The 18,939-nt window shown below is 52.2% G+C and overlaps 3 protein-coding genes across 15 annotated transcripts in view; 2 read left to right on the top strand and 1 right to left on the bottom strand.

Annotated features, from left to right (window-relative positions):
• Positions 1 to 11,750, top strand: part of LOC105472133 (zinc finger protein 385C) — a 68,554-nt gene extending 56,804 nt beyond the window's left edge. For 4 of the 9 annotated variants that reach the window (XM_011725122.2, XM_071083132.1, XM_071083131.1 and 1 more), the window contains exons 4-9: positions 1,573 to 1,683; positions 4,393 to 4,558; positions 7,136 to 7,432; positions 7,968 to 8,164; positions 8,479 to 8,589; positions 9,071 to 11,750. In XM_011725122.2, coding sequence (XP_011723424.1) covers positions 1,573 to 1,683; positions 4,393 to 4,558; positions 7,136 to 7,432; positions 7,968 to 8,164; positions 8,479 to 8,589; positions 9,071 to 9,307 — 1,119 coding nt within the window. In that variant the 3' untranslated portion in view covers positions 9,308 to 11,750. Of the gene's footprint in view, positions 1 to 1,572; positions 1,684 to 4,392; positions 4,559 to 7,135; positions 7,433 to 7,967; positions 8,165 to 8,478; positions 8,590 to 9,070 lie in introns of those variants that run through there. The other 5 variants (XM_071083134.1, XM_071083133.1, XM_071083136.1 and 2 more) reach the window with 4 other exon arrangements.
• Positions 10,832 to 18,925, bottom strand: LOC105472135 (NFKB inhibitor interacting Ras like 2). 5 transcript variants are annotated; one of them, XM_071083147.1, is made up of 4 exons: positions 18,793 to 18,925; positions 14,729 to 14,836; positions 13,760 to 14,001; positions 10,832 to 12,826 (listed from the first exon to the last, which is right to left on the bottom strand). In XM_071083147.1, exons 2-4 carry the CDS (start codon positions 14,820 to 14,822, stop codon positions 12,587 to 12,589), a joined length of 576 nt encoding a protein of 191 aa, XP_070939248.1. In that variant the 5' UTR covers positions 14,823 to 14,836; positions 18,793 to 18,925; the 3' UTR covers positions 10,832 to 12,586. The 5 variants fall into 5 exon arrangements, with proteins under 5 accessions (XP_070939248.1, XP_011723426.1, XP_011723427.1 ...); XM_011725124.2 differs by lacking the exon at positions 18,793 to 18,925 and adding an exon at positions 16,194 to 16,347; XM_011725125.2 differs by lacking the exon at positions 18,793 to 18,925 and adding an exon at positions 16,194 to 16,316 and having other exon boundaries at positions 14,729 to 14,855.
• The window catches only part of LOC105472137 (DnaJ heat shock protein family (Hsp40) member C7), a 47,475-nt gene continuing 45,051 nt past the window's right edge, over positions 16,516 to 18,939 (top strand). Inside the window, exon 1 of the mRNA XM_071083144.1 lies at positions 16,516 to 16,538. The gene's annotated coding sequence lies outside the window, so the exon portion shown is untranslated. The remainder of the gene's footprint in view (positions 16,539 to 18,939) is intronic.

Genomic DNA, 18,939 nt, shown 5'->3' with positions numbered 1-18,939 from the left:
TGCCACTGCACTCCAGCCTGGTTGACAGAGCAGTACTCCATCTTAGGGAAAAAAAAAAAAAAAGAGGTCATCAGCAGCCTCAGGCTCTGTGACAGTGGCAGAGCTGATGAGATAGGACTTATCTTCCCCCAGCCCACACGTCCAGGCATGAAGCCTGGGTGATGGGAGAGGAAATTCCAGCAGAAGGGTTCTTTGTCTTTTCCCTGCCTCTCCTTGTTTACAACTCTCTGTCCCAATAGTTGTGATTATTGCAAAGGAGAAAAAAAAAAAAAAATGACCTAAGGGGCACCAAGAGATGCCAAGGCGATCACCAGAACGTGGTTCTATGTCCCAGTATCATGCAGGGCACTCTGACCATTCCCCTGCTTCCAAGCAGAAGCCCAGGCTGACAGATAAAGACAGCCAGGGAAGAGGCTGTTTCTTTTTCTTTTCTTTTTTTTCTTTCCTGTTTTCTTTTCCCTCCCCTCCCCCCCTTCCCTTCCCTTCTCTTTTTTTTTTTTTTTTTTTTTTTGAGACAGAGTCTCACTCTGTCACCCAGGCTGGAGTGCAGTGGCCGGATCTCAGCTCACTGCAAGCTCCGCCTCCCTGGTTCACGCCATTCTCCCGCCTCAGCCTTCCGAGTAGCTGGGACTACAGGCGCCCGCCACCTCACCCAGCTAGTTTTTTATATTTTTTAGTAGAGACAGGGTTTCACCGTGTTAGCCAGGATGGTCTCGATCTCCTGACCTCGTGATCCGCCTGTCTCGGCCTCCCAAAGTGCTGGGATTACAGGCTTTAGCCACTGCGCCCGGCCTTTTTTTTTTTTTTTTTTTTTTTTTTTTTGAGGCAGAGTCTCACTCTGTTACCCAGGCTAGAGTGCAATGGCACAGTCTCAGCTCACTGCAACCTCTGCCTCTCTGGTTCAAGCCTCCTGCCTCAGCCTCCTGAGTAGCTGAGACTACAGCCACGCGCCACCACGCCCGGCTAATTTTTGTATTTTTAGTAGAGAAGGGGTTTCACTTGGCCAGGCTGGTCTCGAACTCCTGACCTCAGGTTATTCACCCATCTTGGCCTCCCAAAGTGCTGGGATTACAAGCGTGAGCCACCACACCCAGCCAGCTGTTTCTTTTTCTTCTTTCTTTCTTTTTTTTTTTTTTTTTTTTGAGACAAAGTTTTGCTCTTGTTGCCCAGGCTGGAGGTGCTCTCGGCTCACCGCAACCTCCATCTCCCCGGTTCAAGCAATTCTCCTGCCTCAGCCTCCCAAGTAGCTGGGATTACAGGCACACGCCATCACACCTGGCTAATTTTGTATTTTTTTTTAGTGGAGACTGGGTTTCTCCATGTTGGTCAGGCTGGTCTTGAACTCCCAACCCGAGGTGATCTGCCTGCCTCGGGCTCTCAAAGTGCTGGGATTACAGGCGTGAGCCACCGCAGCTGGCCCAGGTGTTTCTTTTTCCAACATCCACAGGATGGAAAAGCTCTTCCTAGAAGCTGACGACGGCCCACTTCAGTCATCTTTAGTTTTGTGCTGCCCCCAATCCCTGCTTCCCAAGCCAACCCCAGAGTTATTATGCCCTCCCACTCCCTTCACAGATGGACCCGGTCCAGAAAGCTGTCATCAGCCACACGTTTGGGGTCCCCTCCCCTCTGAAGAAGAAACTCTTCATTTCCTGTAACATCTGTCACCTAAGGTTCAACTCAGCGGTGAGACAAAGTAGTGAAAGCAGGTCTGGGGAGGGGGCTGGGCAGGGAGAGGGCTGGAGGCTGGGCTTTCAGGGTCCTTCTGGGAGGAATACCAGTGGCAAAGGGGCTGTGGTCTGTATTTTCAATCCCTGGCTGCAGAAGAGGCACTCTTGGTCCTTTAACCATCGCACCCTCTCCTCTCTCTAGATTCTTCTGCCCCTTCCCCTTCTGCCCACCTATAGCCCAGTGGGATTCCATTTCCTTCCCCCCAGGCCTCCCTCCTGTGTTCTGGATCCTTCTGCAAGAGAGCAGACTGCCCTTCCTCCACTCCGGGTCCCAGGGGACCATCTCATCAGCTCCTGATCTGAGTTTACAGAATGTGATCATGCCCATCACCTTAAATAATAGTTCTCATGATACGTCTGTGAGAGGGGTGGAGGCAGGATTTTTGTGTGTTTGTGTGTTTTGTTTTTTTTTTTTTTGAAGACAAAGTCTCACTCTGTCACCCAGGCAGGAATGCAGTGGCGTAATCTTGACTCAGTGTAACCTCCACCTCCAGGGTTCAAGTGATTCTTGTGCCTCGGCTTAGTAGCTGGGATTACAGGGATGTGCTACCACACCTGGCTAATTTTTTTGTATTTTTGGCAGAGACAGGGTTTCACCATGTTGCCCAGGCTGGTCTCGAACTCCTGGGCTCAAGTGATCCACCCACTTCGACCTCCCAAAATGCTGGGATTACAGGTATGAGCCACCGCTCCTGGCCTAGAGACGCTATTATAATCCCCGATTTTCAGATGAGGAAAGTGAGCCTTAGAGAGGTTAAGTGACTTGCCTAAGACCACACAGCTGGTTAGTAGCAAAGCTGGAATATGAACCCAGGCCTGGCTGACCCCAAGGTCTATGACTCTACTACAGCCTACCCCTTTCTACTACATCCTACCCTTAGGTAGAGGAGGAACCTCATTCTGGCCTCGCAGGGAAGGTCTACCTCCTGTCAGGCAATCTGGGGTTTCAGTTGGATGTCAGCAGAACTGCTGTGGTGTCGCATCCAGGGAAGGGCTGTGGGAGCCTGTCTTTCCCACGTTTCGAGGAGGTGGGCCAGGGAGCAGCAAGTGAGGACCCTTGGAGGGAGGACACTGACAGACCAGATTTGGGGATTCCCTTCAGGGCTTCTGGTTCCATGAGTCCTGCAAGAGATGGAGGAGAGGCTGGGCGTGGTGGGTCACGCCTTTACAGCACTTTTCGAGGCCGAGGTGGGTGGATCACTTGAGGTCAGCAGTTAGAGACCAGCCTGGCCAACATGGTGAAACCCATCTCTACTAAAATAAAGAAAAAAAAAAAAATCAGCCAGTTGTGGTGGTGGGTGCCTGTAATCCCAGCTACTCGGGAAGCTGAGGCAGGAGAATCACTTGAACCCAGGAGGCAGAGGTTGCAGTGAGCTGAGATTGCTCCCACAGCACTCCAGCCTGGGTGACAAAGCGAGATTCCGTCTCAAAAAAAAAAAGATGGAGGAGAGAATTTGTTCCAAGACAGGAACCATGGCTTCTTCCTGGCAAATAGCAAATGCTCAGTAATGACTTGTTGAACAAGTGAACAAAGGGATGAATGTTCTGGGGTACATATGCCCCAAAGTGTGGGGATTGCTCTGCTTTCTCCATTTGTGCATTGATACACTCAATAACTAACATTCATTGAGCACCTACTCTATGGACTCAGCCCTTGTAATTCATGTTCCCATGTAATTCTGACAACCCATGAGGTCAGTACTTTTTTTTTTTTTGAGACGGAGTCTCACTCTTCGCCCAGGCTCGAGTGCAGTGGCTTGATCTTGGCTCACTGCAAGCTCCGCCTTCTGGGTTCGCACCATTCTCCTGCCTCAGCCTCCCAAGTAACTGGGACCACAGGCGCGCGCCACCACGCCCAGCTAATTTTTTGTATTTTTAGTAGAGATGGGGTTTCACCGTGTTAGCCAGGATGGTCTTGATCTCCTGACCTCATGATCCGCCCGCCTCTGCCTCCCAAAGTGCTGGGACTACAGGCGTGAGCCACCGTGCCTGGCCGAGGTCAGTATTGTCGTCACAGAGTTTATGGATGAGGAGACTCAGGCTCAGAGAGATGATGTTACTTGCCTAAAGATGTAGTTAGTGGCCGGGCCTGGTGGCTCACGCCTGTAATCCCAGCACTTTGGGGGGCTAAGGCGGGTGGATCATGAAGTCAGGAAATTGAAACCATCCTGGCTAATAAGGTGAAACCCCATCTCTACTAAAAACACAAAAAATTAGTCTGGTGTGGTGGCACGCACCTGTAATCCCAGCTACCCAGGAAGCTGAGACAGGAGAATCGTTTGAACCCAGGAGGCGGAGGTTGCAGTGAGCTGAGATGGCACCACTGCACTCCAGCCTGGGCGACAGAGTGAGACTCTGCCTCAAAAAAAAAAAAAAAAAAAAAAAATCAGAAAGCAAAAACAACAGCAAAAACAGATGTAGTTAGTAAGTGGCTGAGTCAGATCTGAAGCCAGAGGCTGCCTGCCTTGGAGCTCATGTGCAAGAACACATTCCGTAAACCTCAGAGCCACATGTACTATGGTGATGATGATGACAAGGACAAGGACTTGCCCTTTGTGTGCCTGAGCCCTGCCTCCCTTGGACCTGTCCCCTGCTGGGCTCCAGTTCATGAATGGGGCATGTGGACTCAGCCAGTGAATGGTGACCTCTTGCCTCCCCTCCCCAGAACCAGGCCGAGGCACATTATAAAGGCCACAAACACGCCAGAAAACTCAAGGCTGTCGAGGCTGCCAAGAGCAAGCAGAGGCCACACACCCCGGCCCAGGATGGGGCTGTAGTGTCCCCAATCCCAACGCTGGCCAGTGGAGCCCCTGGAGAGCAACAGAGTAAAGGTCAGTCCTGAGCTCTTCTCTTTCCCAAATCTCCACTCCAAATCTGGTTTCTGACAAGGGGTTGAGAGATTTCTGCTGCTTCTTTTTGCTTGTGTTGGAGTATTCCATACAGACAGGCAAAGGTACACAAGTGTACCACTCCATGAATTTTCCTAAGCTGAACACGTACCCAGATCAGGAAACACATTACCAGCACCTCAGAAGCTTGTCTTGCACCTCTTCCCGGTCATTACCCTGAAGTATTCATTTCCAAGGACTGCCTCCACAAATGACTACATTTGTGAAGTTAGGCATGGTGGCTCATACCTTGTGATGGTTAACACTTTGGGAGGCTGAGGCAGGAGGATTGCTTGAAGCCTGGAGTTTGAGACCAGTCTGGGTAACACGGTGTGACCCTGTCTCTACAAAAAAATTTATTTGCCAGGCATGATGATACACACCTGTAGTCCCAGCTGCTCAAGAGGCTGAAGCAGGAGGATCTGCTTAAGCCCAGGAGGTCGAGGCTGCAGTGAACTATGGTCATGCCACTGCACTCTAGCCTGGGTGACAGAGCAAAACCTTGTCTCTAACCTCCCCCGTCCACCCAAAAAAAAAAAGAGACTCCAATCTGGGTGGCTGGAAACAACAGAAATGTATTTTCCCACAGCTCGGAGGCCAGAAGTCTGAAATCAAGGCGTTGACAGGGTTGGTTTCTTCTTGGGGGCTCAGAGGAGAAAGTGTCCCATGCTTCTCTTCTGGCCTTTGGTGGTTGCGGGCATTCCTTGGCACTCCTTGGCTTATAGACGCATCACTCCAATCTCCTCCTCCATCTCCACATTCTCCCTTGTGTGTCTCTGTGTCTCCACAAGCTCTTCTTATAAGGGTACCAGTCACTAGATTAGTCCCACCCAAACCCAGCATGACCTCATCTTCAGTAGTTTTATCTGCAAATACCCTGTTTCCAAATAAGGTCACATTCTGAGGTTCCAGATAGACATGAATTTTGGGGGAGACACTATTCAACCGACTGCAGCCCCTCTAATGGTAAATACGATCCTGACTTCTCAGCATACATCAGTTTTACCTGTTTTTGGTGAATCATAGAGTATGTAGGATTTTTTGTATCTGTTTTGTTTCATGTTTTTTTGTTTTTTGAGAGAGAATCTCGCTCTGTCTCCCAGGCTAGAGCACAGTGGTGCAATCTTGGCTCACTGCAACCTCTGCTTCCCAGGTTCAAGCCATTCTCCTGCCTTAGCCTCCCAAGTAGCTGGGACTACAGGCACCCGCTACCACGTCCAGCTAATTTTTTTAATTTTTAGTATAGACAGGGTTTCACCATATTGGCCAGGCTGGTCTCTAACTCCTGACATTGTGATCCACCTGCCTTGGCCTCCCAAAGTGCTGGGATTACAGGTGTGAGCCACCCCACCCGGCCTGTATCTGGGTTTTATTCATCTCTCACAAACATTCATCAACATTCATTGTATCTGTAAGATTCATCCATGTTTTTGTGTGTAGCTGTAGTTTGTTCTTTTTCATTGCTGTGTAGTACTCCATTGCAGATCATGCCACTACTTTTTTTTTAATTTGAATTTTTAAAAACTTTTTTTTTTTTTTTTTTGAGACAGGGTCTGGCTCTGTCACCCAGGCTAGAGTGCAGTGGTGTGATCTAGGCTCATCCACCTCCCTGGCTCTCAAGTGATCCTCCTCCCTCAGCCTCCCAAGTAGCCAGAACTATAGGCATGTGCCACCATGCCTGGCTAATTTTTGTATTTTTAGTACAGATGGTGTTTCACTGTGTTGCCCAGGCTGATCTTGAACACCTGGACTCAAGTCATCTGCCCACTTTGGCCTCCCAAAGTGCTGGGATTACAGGTGTGAGCCACTGCATCTGGCCCCTACCACTTTTTTTGTTTTGTTTTGTTTGTTTGATTTTTTTTGAGATGGAGTTTCACTCTGTCGCCTAGGCTGGAGTGCAGTGGCGTGATCTTGGCTCACTGCAACCTCTGCCTTCCGGGTTCAAGTGATTCTCCTGCCTCAGCCTTCTGAGTAGCTGGGACTACAGGCATGTGCCACCACGTCTGGCTAATTCTGTATTTTTAGTAGAGATAGGGTTTCACCATGTTGGCCAGGCCAGTCTCGAACTCCTGACCTTAGATGATCCACCTGCCTCGGCCTCCCAAGGTGCTGGGATTACAGATATCAGCCACCGTATCCAGCCCGTACCACTATTTTTTAAAAATCTGCTCTCCTGTTGGTGGACATGTGGGTAGTTTCAGTTTTATGATATTATGAATAGTGTTCTCTGAACATTCTAGTACATCTTTTTTGGTGATCTCTGCCTATTTAAGTTAGTAAATAAGAATATGAGGGCTGTGAGGGCTTTCTGAGACCACTGTGTCCAACTTAAGTGATTTCCGATGGGGAAACTGAGGCCCAAGTCTGCCCAGTGAGTTGGTAGAAAAGTGGGGCCTGGAATTCAGTGCTGGTCATCCACCAGAGGCCCTCCAGGTCACCTCCATGGTCAGAGCTGAAGATCGTGGTCTCCAGCGTCATATTGGGCCTCACACTCTGCCCCCATGCCTTCCATCTCCGCAGCAGTTCCTGCAGTCCCACCTCTTGGGTCTCCACTCCAGCCACCACCAACTCCGGACCCTACATCCAGGGAGCCAGCCCACGAAGAGCTCTTGGATGCTGCCTCCTCCTCGTCCTCTTCTTCCTCCTGCCCACCTTGCTCCCCAGAGCCTGGGAAAGAGGCACCAGGGCCTGAGCCAGCGGCAGCTGCCGTGGGAAGCAGCGTGAGTGGGGAAGGCAGGAGTGAGAAGGGGCACCTCTACTGCCCCACGTGTAAGGTGACAGTGAACTCGGCCTCCCAGCTTCAGGCTCACAACACAGGTCAGTGGTCCCCAGGAGCTGGAGCCTGGGGAAAGGGTGGGGCAGAAGCTGAGCCTCACCAGATGAGGGTAGGCTTGAGTTCCTGCGTGCTTCGCTCAAGGGTTGGGTGGCAGAGGCGTTGTGCTCGCGTATTATTGAGCGGGTGTTTCTGGGTCCTCCCATTACTCCTTGGGGAGGAGAATTGGGAACAGAAGTCTGAGGCAGCAAGAACTGAGGGTCGCTAAATCTCTGAAGGGTCACTCCACAGGAGACAGGAGACACCTCCCTCTCTCCTTAGATCACACCTAGAAGGAAGGGACTGAGATCAAAGCAAAGGGGAAGCCAGCCATTTGTAGTGCAGGGAGGCCTTCCATTGGAGGGGCTGGCATGAAAGGACAGAAGCTGGGAGGGGAAACCACGTGTGGCTGGAAGGCGATGTGCGCATAGAGCTGCTGCGAGGCTTACAGGGAGACCCAAACTGCGTGAGTGTGGAGGGGTCTCTGCAGCCCCTGCAACCCCTTCCTGCTGCCGAGAGACTGCCTTCTTCCCTCTCCAGGAGCCAAGCACCGGTGGATGACGGAGGGTCAGCGAGCGGCTCCCCGGAGGAGCCGGGGCCGCCCGGTGTCCAGGGGAGGCGCCGGACACAAGGCCAAGAGAGTGACAGGGGGCCGGGGCGGCCGGCAGGGGCCCAGCCCTGCTTTCCACTGTGCTCTCTGTCAGCTCCAGGTCAATTCAGAGACCCAACTCAAGCAGGTGGGAGAAGTGAGGCTGGGACTGGGGTTGGAGCCAGGGGAGGGGGTGAGGGGCAGGGCAGGAGAGGGAAGGATCCTGAAGAGGGCAGGCAGGGCAGAGCAGAGCGGGCTGGAGGAGCGAGGCCAGCAGGCCAACTGAGGGCAAAGGCCAAGACTCACCTTCCCTTCCCAGAGCCTACCCCAGGGTGAGGACCCAGTCTGTGTGCTTTGGATGTACGAGCTGTGGGTAGAGGAAGGGGGAGAGAGTCGAGGATGATGGTCTTGGGGTCCTTGGGCTTTGTCATCTTGTTCCCAGTCTGTCTGTCTGTCCATTAGCACATGAGCAGCAGGAGGCACAAAGACCGCCTGGCCGGGAAGCCCCCCAAGCCCTCCAGCCAGCACAGCAAGCTGCAGAAGCACGCAGCGCTGGCTGTGAGTATCCTCAAGGTATCTGTCTCCAGGCAACAGAGCTGGGACTGGGTCAGGAGGGGAGAGGGTGGGCTGGGAGGGCCAGATGGGGGATGTGGTGGGGCAGGAAAGAGACCACCCTGCACTGAGGCTGCTGGGCGGTGAGAGAGCTGGGGCTGGGAACTGGGATCTGCCCAGAGGAATTTCCGCGGAGGTGGGCTGGGGTAGTCATCTTAGGGGCAAGAGCGAGGGGTGGGCGTGCATCTCCTAGAGACCATCTCTATCCCGTAAATCCTCCTCCCTTCTCCCATCCTGAGACTTTCCTCCCTCTGGACAGGAAGACAGGTGGCGGAGAAAGCCCTTCGGAATGAATGTTTGGGGGTGGGAAGGGAGGAGGATTTAGGTTTGGAACTCTAAAAGGCACATTTTCCCTGCAGCAAAAAGCTTGAGGATGGGCCCCAGGGAGGGGGTGCGGTTTTCTGGGGTGGAGACTGTGTCCATTCCTTTCTTTTCTGTGTAGTCTAAACTGGCCTTGCAGAAGCAACTCACCAAGACGCTGGCAGCCCGCTTCCTGCCCAGCCCGCTCCCCACCGCAGCCACTGCCATCTGTGCCCTGCCAGGGCCCCTGGCCCTCCGCCCTGCCCCTACAGCAGCCACTACCCTCTTCCCAGCTCCAATCCTGGGCCCAGCTCTGTTTCGCACCCCAGCAGGAGCTGTCCGCCCTGCCACAGGACCTATCGTTCTTGCCCCTTATTAGCCCTCATGGGGAGGCCAGAGCTGATTTCCCAATAGCCACTCCTTGTCTCCTACTGTCCCGAGACACCTTGGGTTCCTACAAGCCACAGAGACTGTGAACAGCTTCAGGGGTCCTGCCCAATCCAGAAAGAACTGGGCTAGTTTTAAGGGCAGCTCCCTTCCAAGGACTGTCCCCACCCTCCTTTCCCAGGCCTTCCAGGGTTAGTCCTAGGCTTCCCTGCATTTCCCACCCTGACAGACCCCAAAGATCTATGCAAAATCTCAGCCCCAGCCACGTGGTGCTCTCACTTTCCTCCACCCAAGACCTACACCAGGCCCCACATGGCCAGCCTCCAGGAATCTTAGCTTCTACAAGCCATCCTCTCCTAGCTGGGGAGCAACTCTCTGACCTCCAGTCCTAGGCTCTGGGGCTTCACTGGAGATAGAGATGGGGTCTTTAGCTGGAGCAGGCTCAAGGCTATCAGGACAAGGTGACCATGGGAGTGTGACAGAGGACCACGGAGGAGAAAGGGGGACCCAGAAGTCCTTCGATCAGCAGTGCTAAGGTGGGGCAGAGCCAAGGAAGTGGTGGGGCTGGTTCTGAAAGCTTTTGGGGGCTTCATCTGCTCTGAAGGGGTGGGACTGAGAGAAGGTGATGTTCTGGTTGGGCCCAGGGTTTTGTTTGTTTTAATCTTAGTCTTCTGGGCATTCATGGGCCCAGACATTTTTTCTTTTTCCAGAGTTGCATTCTGTTGTCCAGGTTAGAGTGCAGTGGTACGATCTTGGCTCACTGCAGCCTCTGCCTCCCTGGTTCAAGTGATACTTGCCGGCCGGGCGCGGTGGCTCAAGCCTGTAATCCCAGCACTTTGGGAGGCCGAGACGGGCGGATCACAAGGTCAGGAGATCGAGACCAGCCTGGCTAATATGGTGAAACCCCGTCTCTACTAAAAAATACAAAAAAAACTAGCCGGGTGAGGTGGCGGGCGCCTGTAGTCCCAGCTACTCGGGAGGCTGAGGCAGGAGAATGGCGTAGACCCGGGAGGCGGAGCTTGCAGTGAGCTGAGATGCGGCCACTGCACTCCAGCCTGGGCGACAGAGCGACACTCCGTCTCAAAAAAAAAAAAAAAAAAAAAAAAGTGATACTTGCCGATGAGCCCAGTCTTAATATTGAGGGGGTAACTCATTCCTCAGCAGCTCTTGTTAGCCTTCCTCTGACTTCCTGAACCCCAGCTCTTGGAGGGCGGGTGTGGGTCTCCCTCAGACTATGGACTCAGCTAATACCGAATACCCCCAGGGCTCCCAAAGGAAGAGCTTTCCCTTCTCTCAACCAGCCCCTGCCACTGTGAAGCTGAGTATTGGGAGGCAGTCTCACACGCACTTACAAGACCCATTTCATGCTGTCAACATCAGTGTCACAAGCTCCCTCCCACTGCAGCACTGCCCCCTCTGCACCCCACAATATGGGACCTTGCCAGTATCCCCCTGTATCTTTTTTTTTAAGACATTTCCAATGGGAGAACCAGAAAAAGGGGGGAGGGAAGGGAAACTTTTTGATAACAATTGTGGTTTTATTGTGTCCAATGAATGCATCAATAAATGAACTTGAAGCCCAAGCCTGTGTGTGTCCTAATTCCACTCGCCCAGCCCTGGGCACCTGCCCCACTCACCTCTGGCTTTGAGAAGGGGCATGTGTCGGTGGTTGCCTGGCTGCAGTGTCTCACCTAGGCTAGGTGTGCACCTTAGAAGCACAAAGCAGGCACAGGAAGTAGTGGGTAATAAGCTCACTTTGCAGGCCACTGGGTACGTGCCCACCCTCCTGAGCCCCGAAAGAGGACCTGTCTGCTCCTGAGAGGCTGCTACGTGTTTGCCTTGTTCTGTTCAGGCATCTGAGGTACGAAGGAGGGGCCAGAGGAGCACCTTGTCCAGCCTTCACCATGGCAGCGGGCATATAAATATAAATACAGGTAACTTATAAATAGAAGTCCAACTCTGAGTTGAAAACCACAGGCAGGATGAAGAGCAGCCTCCAAGGGCGAGGCTGGAGGGCTGGGCACAGAGCGGCCACTCTGGCGACTGACAGCAGGTAGTGCACTCCTGCCCCCTGGTGGCTGGAGGGAGCGGCAGATCCCAGCCTTCAGGGCTGGTTGGCATAGCACCTTGAAGAGGGAGAAGCCATTGGCTTTACAAAATCAGAGAACTGGAAAGGATCTAGGAGATCATCTGAGCAACTCTGGTCATCTTACAGATAAGAAACTAACACCCAGAGAGGGGAAAGGTCTTGCTGGGTCACAAAGTGGGGTGGCAACTCATAGACCAGTTACTCTATTCCACCTCAACCAATGAGGCCCATCTGCTCCCTGAGCAGGAAGAGGAAGTTAAACTATTGGTGGGGGTGGGGAATTTTTTTTTTCTTGAGATGGAGTCTTGCTCTGTTGACCAGGCTGGAGTGCAGTGGCGCGATCTCAGCTCACTGCAGCCTCCACCTTCTGAGTTCAAGCCATTTTCCTGCCATAGCCTCCCAAAGTAGCTGGGATTACAGGCATGTGCCACCATGCCCGGTTAACTTTTATATTTTTGGCAGAGATGGGGTTTCACAATGTTGGCCAGGCTGGTCGTGAACTCCTGACCACAAGTGATCCACCGGCCTTGGCCTCCCAAAGTGCTGGGATTACAGGCGTGAGTCACTGAGCCCAGCCAGGGGTGGGGGATTTAAAACAGAAAACTACACTCCCAGGAGGCTAGCTTCTTCCAGCCAAGAAGAGGACAGGAGAAAGGTCAGGGTGAGGGATGAGGAGACACGTAACACCAGTATAGGAGCATATGTGCGTGCACACACACACAGGCACAACTAAACGCATACACACAATACCCGGACACCCTTTTTCTGGCGTCCAGGCTGGTGCCATAAGTGTGTGTGTGTCACTGATGGGAAGCCCAGAGGGTGGGACCCCTAACTATAATAGGAACCAGACCCGAGAAGGGACACTGCTGCGTGGTGACTCTGCTTCCTGTTTGGGGCAGCTGGAAGGGACGGTGACCCACTGCCCCAGGAGACAGTGAAGCAGAGCCTATAAAAGCTGGGGTGGGGAGTAGGCTGTGAGGGCTGAGGAAGGGGATGTCAACCAAGAGTATTTGCACTTCCTGGAGGTGAGAGGGAGCAAAGTGGCTGGGGCCTGGCCTACTGGGGAGCTCTGTGGCTGAGCGGGAAAGGCAGCTTTCCCTCTACTTTGCCCTCAACCCATCTACCAGAGCCCCAGATGCTGAAATGGGGCTAGGATTATAAAGGAGGAACGGCAGCTCTTCAGCCATCCAAGGAGCCGCTGCCCTTGTTCTTCCGGCTGAGGGGGAAGGCAGACTTGCTCTGGGGTTGCGTCATCTTGCTGGCCAGGTAGACGAAGGGCTCCAGGAGGGAGCGCCGGTCCGCCACTGACACCTCCCACAGCTTCACCTTCTCTGACTTGGCCCAATGCTGAGCCACATCTGGGTCTACACGCCGCTGCTCCTGTAAGTCACACTTGTTGCCAAGGACCACGATGGTGACCTGGGGAAGAGGAACACAGCATAGGCCTGTGAATGTACCATAAACCCAGGAATGGACATGGGGGCTGGCAACCACCTAGGAGTTCTATGAGAGGAAAGCTAAATGGCTGATGTTTCGTCTCTTTCTAGATTCCATACCATTCATTGTGGGAAAGGAGATGGTTGCTTTTTCTTCTCTTTCCTCTGTTCAAATTCTGGCCTCCATCTAGCCCTCCTTTTAGTTCTATCACCAGCCCTGCATTGCCCATACATGCTCATTACTAGCTGTCAGTTTCTGGCTCAACACCTCACGAGGAAGCACTCCCAGAACTCTGCAGCTTAGAGCGGGATTCTGGAGAACAGAAGGGCCTTCATGGCCAGATGCAGTGGCTCATGCCTGTAATCCCAACGCTTTGAGAGGATGAGGCAGGTGGACTGCTTGAGTTCAGGAGTTTGAGAACAGCCTGAGCAACATGAGAAAACCCCATCTCTAGTAAAAATACAAAACTGAGCCAGGCGTGGTGGCGTGCACCTGTAGTCCTAGCTACTCATGGGGCTGAGGCAGGAGGACCACCCAAGCCTTGGGAGGTTGAGGCTGCAGTGAGCTGTGATCATGCCACTGCACTGGGTGAGCTGTGATCATGCCAGCCTGGGTGGCAGAGTGAGACCCTGTCTCAAAAAAAAAAAAAAAAAAAAAAAGAAGGGCTTTCGTAGCTAAAAGCACAGAACTATCAGAAGAACAACTAGTGGGGGCTTCATACATTAAGTCAGGTCAGGGACCCCTTAAGCCACAAAGAGGCCTCTTTGGTTGAGCAGACTCAACATGCAGCCACCCCACTTCTAGCTCCTAACTCACCTTGGAGTGAAGAATGGAGCCATGCCAGGCTTCCCAAACCAGCCCACTGCCCAAACTCTCTGATCACTGAGGCTCCCACCAGAAGCCTATGCCACACACCTCCTTCTTGTCCTTGGATTTGTCAATCTCCTTCTTGAGCAGCTCCACACGCTGAAAAGACTCTCTGCTATCTGTGCTGTAGACCAGGACGTAGCCATCAGTGCAAGAGAAGCAGTGTCGGGGCAGTTCGGCCCCATCTCGGAGCCCCCGGGTGTCGTAGAAACGCACCTGCTCTCGCACCCCTCGGTCTGTCTCAATGGAGCCCACGTAGATGTCTTCCTGCGTCTCGATCATCTCTGAACCTGGTATAAAATGAGAAAACTGTCTGAAGTGGAGAGGGAGATGGGAAATGTGAGTTATGAGAACAGCTTAAGGCTGACCAGATGGGGAGAAAGGAATGTAGGGGGCTGAGGAGGCCAGAGAATTGACAGCCTGGCAGGACTGAAATGATTTGGGTTTAGGGGAACTAACATTAATTTCTTTTTTTTTTTTGAGACGGACTTTTGCTCTTGTTGCCCAGGCTGGAGTGCAATGGTGCGATCTCGGCTCACCGCAACCTACACCTCCCGGGTTCAAGTGATTCTCCTCTCTCAGCCTCCTGAATAGCTGGGATTACAGGCATGCGTCACCACGCCCGGCTGATTTTGTATTTTTAAGTAGAAACAGGGTTTCTCCAAGTTGTTCAGGCTGGTCTTGAACTCCCGACCTGAGGTGATCCGCCCACCTCAGCCTCCCAAAGTGCTGGGATTACGGGTGTGATCCACCACGCCCAGCCAATGGACATTAATTTTATGCTAATTCCATGCTAAGCACAAGTGTGATATGACAGCTTCTCCTTCCTATCTTGGACACAGGGCTTTCTCCCTCCGATTTTGTTCAGTGTTGTAGAGCTGATTTGTTGCAATGTAAGTTTTATTCTTCCAGGGCAAAAACCACCAGGAGCAGCTTTTAGCCTGTGTGTGTTGTGATCAAGCCTATTCCTTTTTCTTCAACTTTTCCCACTGTTCCTCCCCCTCCAATAATACTCACCCACCACGTGGTTCCCATACAGAAGCTGCTCCAGGATTGAAGTTTTGCCCACAGACGCCTGGCCACACACGACCACCTTGCAGCTCTTCCCCATGCTTAGTTTTCAACCTTGAAGAACAGAAGCACGCTGGGTGAGGTGAGGAAAGAAAGCATCAACACAGAGGGCAGTTACTAGCAGATGTTTTCTGGTGGACAAAAACCAAAACCAAAAAAATAGAAGGCAGAACTTCCATAACTGAGAGCCCAAGTTCTAAACTGAATGTATAGTTCCAGGGTTTCAGCACCATCCCAATGCTAGTCAGAGGAAACCGATGTCTCTATGTTCACTACTGGACGGTGAGCTGTTATTTTATTCGTCTTTGTTATCCCCAGTTCCTAGCCAGTACCTGTCCCAGGGCAGGTGCTTGGAAATGCTGCCATAAAGGGAGAGGAGAGTCACTGGCCACTGGCCAGGTTCCCTTCTGTGCACAAGATGTAGAGAGGACCAATTAGTGAAGGGAACTCAGCCCAGCTTCCTCTCTTTAACCATGACCCCATGGTGAATTAAGCAGGAATAGTATTTTGTGTGGCTGTCTGAAGCCATCTGCTCCCTGGGGGGACTGAGCAAATAAAAAGGATAATCTAGGGCAGGGCACGGTGGCTCACGCCAGCACTTCGGGAGGCTGAGGTGGGCGGATCACAAAGTCAGGAGTTTGAGAACAGACTGGCCAACATAGTGAAACCTAGTCTCTACTAAAAATACAAAAAATTAGCCAGGCGTGGTGGCGGGTGCCTGTAATCCCAGCTACTTGAGAGGCTGAGGCAGGAGAATCGCTTGAACCCGGGAGCCGGAGGTTGCAGTGAGCCAAGATTGTGCCACTGCACTTCAACCTGGGCAACAGAGCGAGACTCCGTCTCAAAAAAAAAAAAAAAAAAAAAAAGACAATCTGCTTTCCTGTACGACTCATCTGGACAACAATCAATTCCCTCTAAACGCCAGTCAAGTATATGGCTAAAATGAACATAAGAGAGAAAGAGTGAAGAAACCTAAGGAAAAAAAAGGCTTCAGAAAGGAGATACTTTTTGCTGCCCTTGGGCTGACAGACACAAAAGAGAAAGCTCATAGAAACCCTAAGAGGTCCCAGACAGGTATCTCCCCGAAGGCAAACTTCCAAACACAAGCCCCCCCGCCCCCGCCCCAAGAGCTCCAGACAAAGATCCCCCCACAGAGAGCAGAAATAGATCACTCCCAAAGACTGTCCCAAACAGAAACCTCTCCAGGGGAAGCTCCTGACACAGACCCCCTCTCCATATACTGAGACCTACAATAAAAGACACCATAAGAGTGGGCCAGAGGGGCCTCCGCCACAGATTTTCCCACGGGGGAGCCCCCAGATGAATGAGAGGCAGAGACCAGCCACCTAAAGCGGCCCGGGGGCGGAGGCCGATCCTAGCGCCGGACGAGCCTCGCCTCCCAGCTCCGTACCTCCCGGGGGCCCCGCAGCACCAAGCCAGGCCCTTGGAGCGCGCGGGGACCAGGGGACGGGCAGCGCCGCCGCACAGGATTGTCTTCCTCCCGGGTCGGTGTAGGCTCTGCCGGGCCCCGCCCCCGCCGCCTGCCCTCTCCCCAGCTTCCGTCAGACAAGACGAATTCCGGCAGCGGAGAACGGGTGCTGACCGCGCAGCTCCCCCAGAGGTCGGCGGGGGAATGACGGCCACGACCTGGCCTGGGTGTGTGCGGGAACCCAAGGTTCTAGACTCCCTGGACGCGGGCCGCTGGTTGTCCTGGTGTCTCTGAGGCCCGAATGTTCTCCCTCTAAAGGCGATCAGGGTACAGTAACTCTTCGTTTACTCAATCATTCATCCGTCGAATGTTTTCTGAGCATCTTCTCTGTCTGTGCCATGTGCAGGGCCATATACTGAGAGAAAGTGGACGAGTTAGATACGGTGGCTGCCCATCAGAACTCACGGTCTAGAGAAGCTAGATGTCTAACAATTACTGAGGTGCTGTGGGGCACAGCAAAATGGCATTTAACTTTGAGTCAGCAGACACTGAAGACATTGGGGGAAAGGGTGTCCTAGGGTGGAGGAAACATGGCTACAAGTCATGGCATTTTCTGGAACTATGAGAACTTGGGTTCAATATTGGTGGTAGAAAGGACCTAAATACTGGTACTCAAATTAAATCATTAAAAAAAAAAAAAAAGAAACAGATAATCAAAGGCTTTGTGTGGTAGGCCAAAGAGATCAAACTGACGGCAATGGAAAGCCATTGCCAATGAAGTGACATGATCAGTCCCTGAGGAAGGTCACTCTGGCAGAAGAGGCAAGACTGGACAGAGATGAAATTAGGGACCGATTAGGAGACTATTGCTGTATTCCAAGTTTTTTTTGTTTTTTTTGTTTTTTTCTGTTGCTTTGTTGTTGCCGTTTTTTGTTTTTAGGGACAGGGTCTTACTCTTTTCTCCATGCTGGAGTACACTGGTGTGCTCATAGCTCACTGTAGCCTCTAACTCCTGTGCTCAAGTGATCCTCTTGCCTCAGCCTCCCAAGTAGCTGGGACTACAGATGCATGCCACCATGCCCAGCCTATTCCAAGATTGAAAAATATGATGAGCGCCTGAATCGGGATGGAAAAACGGAGATGGATTTGGGAAATATTTGGTAAGAGAATCAACAAAACTGAGCAACAAATTGGAAGCCAAGAGTGAGGATGGTTTAATCCATTTAACAAGATATGGAATTTAGGAAAGATAATAATTACATCCAGCATTTGTTTTTTCTGTTGTTCAGGTGTAGGTAGACAATGAAAAGTTAAATTTAAATATGGTAAGCTTTGGGGATTTGTGAAACATACAAGAGATATCCAGTAGATAGTTGGATATGCAGCTGTGGAAGCTGAAGAAAGGTCTAGGTTGGAGATATGTAGAGTTGAGAGTCATCAACAGATGGAAGTAAAGCTGTGGGAATAAATGAGTTGCCTTAGAACATAAAGTGGGAAGATGGTGAGACAGGTTGGCTAGCATTAGACTGGACTATGAGCCACTGACAGGCAGGGCAGGTGGTCTGTAAGTCTTGTGCCCTCACAACCTAGCACAAAGTAGGCGTTTTGGAAAGGGCTATTGAGTGATTGGCTCAACGAATGACCCCTCCTTTCCAACCTAGTAAGCTTGTCCTATCCCTCCCTACTCAGTGGTCGCTGTGGTTTCAGTTCCCTCCACACTGGGATAGGCAGGGTAGGAGCATTGGCACATGCTGTTTTCCTGGAAGAAACAGGTAAATCCTTTTAAAAATTCCTTTGCCCTCTTCTCATTTTAGCTACTCTTAGCTTTGCATTGTAAAGCTACTCCTAATACTCCTCCAATTTAACCCCAGAAAGCTCCAATTCAATTCAGCTCCACAAATAGTGGCTTGGGTGAGGGAATAACAAGACAATTAAACTGTGCCCTTGTCCCCTGTGAGTTCTCAATCCAGACCGCATTCGGCAAGACGAGCGTGATGAGTAGAGAGTTTATATAAGAGGTAGGAGTAATGGGGACACAAGAGCAGGGACCTCACCCAGCGAGCTTCCTTATAAACTCCAGGGCAGGGTCTGGGGCGCCATGTGTCAGCTTTCCTAGGCTTAATGCTGAGATGGCACTCCCAGGCGGCTGACATGAAAGCAGCCTCGTAAAAGGGTCAGCGTCATTAGGGTGATGAACCAGTTGGTGTTTGGAGATCCGGAGTGGATGAAAGGCGCAGGGTGAAGACGCCCTGCGTTCCCCTGGCTTGATTGGGTAGGGCTTCCAGAGAACGATGAAAGCTGGGGGAACTGGGCTCAAAGTGGCTCTTGCCTTTCCCGGGAAGAAGCTGTGAACACACTCCAAGGTCGGAAAGGTAGCAGTGGGGACTCTTTCCCTACAGTCTTGGGTCACCGGGTCCCCACCCAACCCAGACTCCACGGAGCCTTTAAGGAAGACTCTCTAGGATTGGAAGTTGCTATGGCAACGAGGCTCTTGGAATACTGAAACCAATCAAGCCCTAGAGAGGCTACCACCCGTACACCTCCCTTCCCATCCACGGGTAAAGTGGCGCCGCCTACGCACAGGCACAGTCCCTGGGCTCCCGCCCCGGCGCGGAGACCACCCTGGACATCCGGGGACGGGAGGCCGCTCTGGCCCCAAGCGGAGCCTCTCTCTGGTAGACGAGCCCGAGGGAGCCCTTCTGGGCGCGGCGCCGCTGAGCTGCTCTAT

This window comes from Macaca nemestrina, chromosome 17 (genome assembly GCF_043159975.1).
Source record: "Macaca nemestrina isolate mMacNem1 chromosome 17, mMacNem.hap1, whole genome shotgun sequence".
Lineage (NCBI taxonomy): Eukaryota > Metazoa > Chordata > Mammalia > Primates > Cercopithecidae > Macaca > Macaca nemestrina.
This window is presented reverse-complemented; position numbering and strand designations above follow the sequence as displayed.

Excerpts from the sequence above, each read along its gene's own strand:
- LOC105472135 (XM_071083147.1), bottom strand. The coding sequence starts at position 14,822 with ATGGGGAAGAGCTGCAAGGTGGTCGTGTGTGGCCAGGCGTCTGTGGGC. Across the intron at positions 14,002-14,728 it reads GTATGGGAACCACGTGGTGG|GTTCAGAGATGATCGAGACG; the intron begins GTGAGTATTATT and ends ATTTTATACCAG. Across the intron at positions 12,827-13,759 it reads AATCCAAGGACAAGAAGGAG|GTCACCATCGTGGTCCTTGG; the intron begins GTGTGTGGCATA and ends CCTCTTCCCCAG.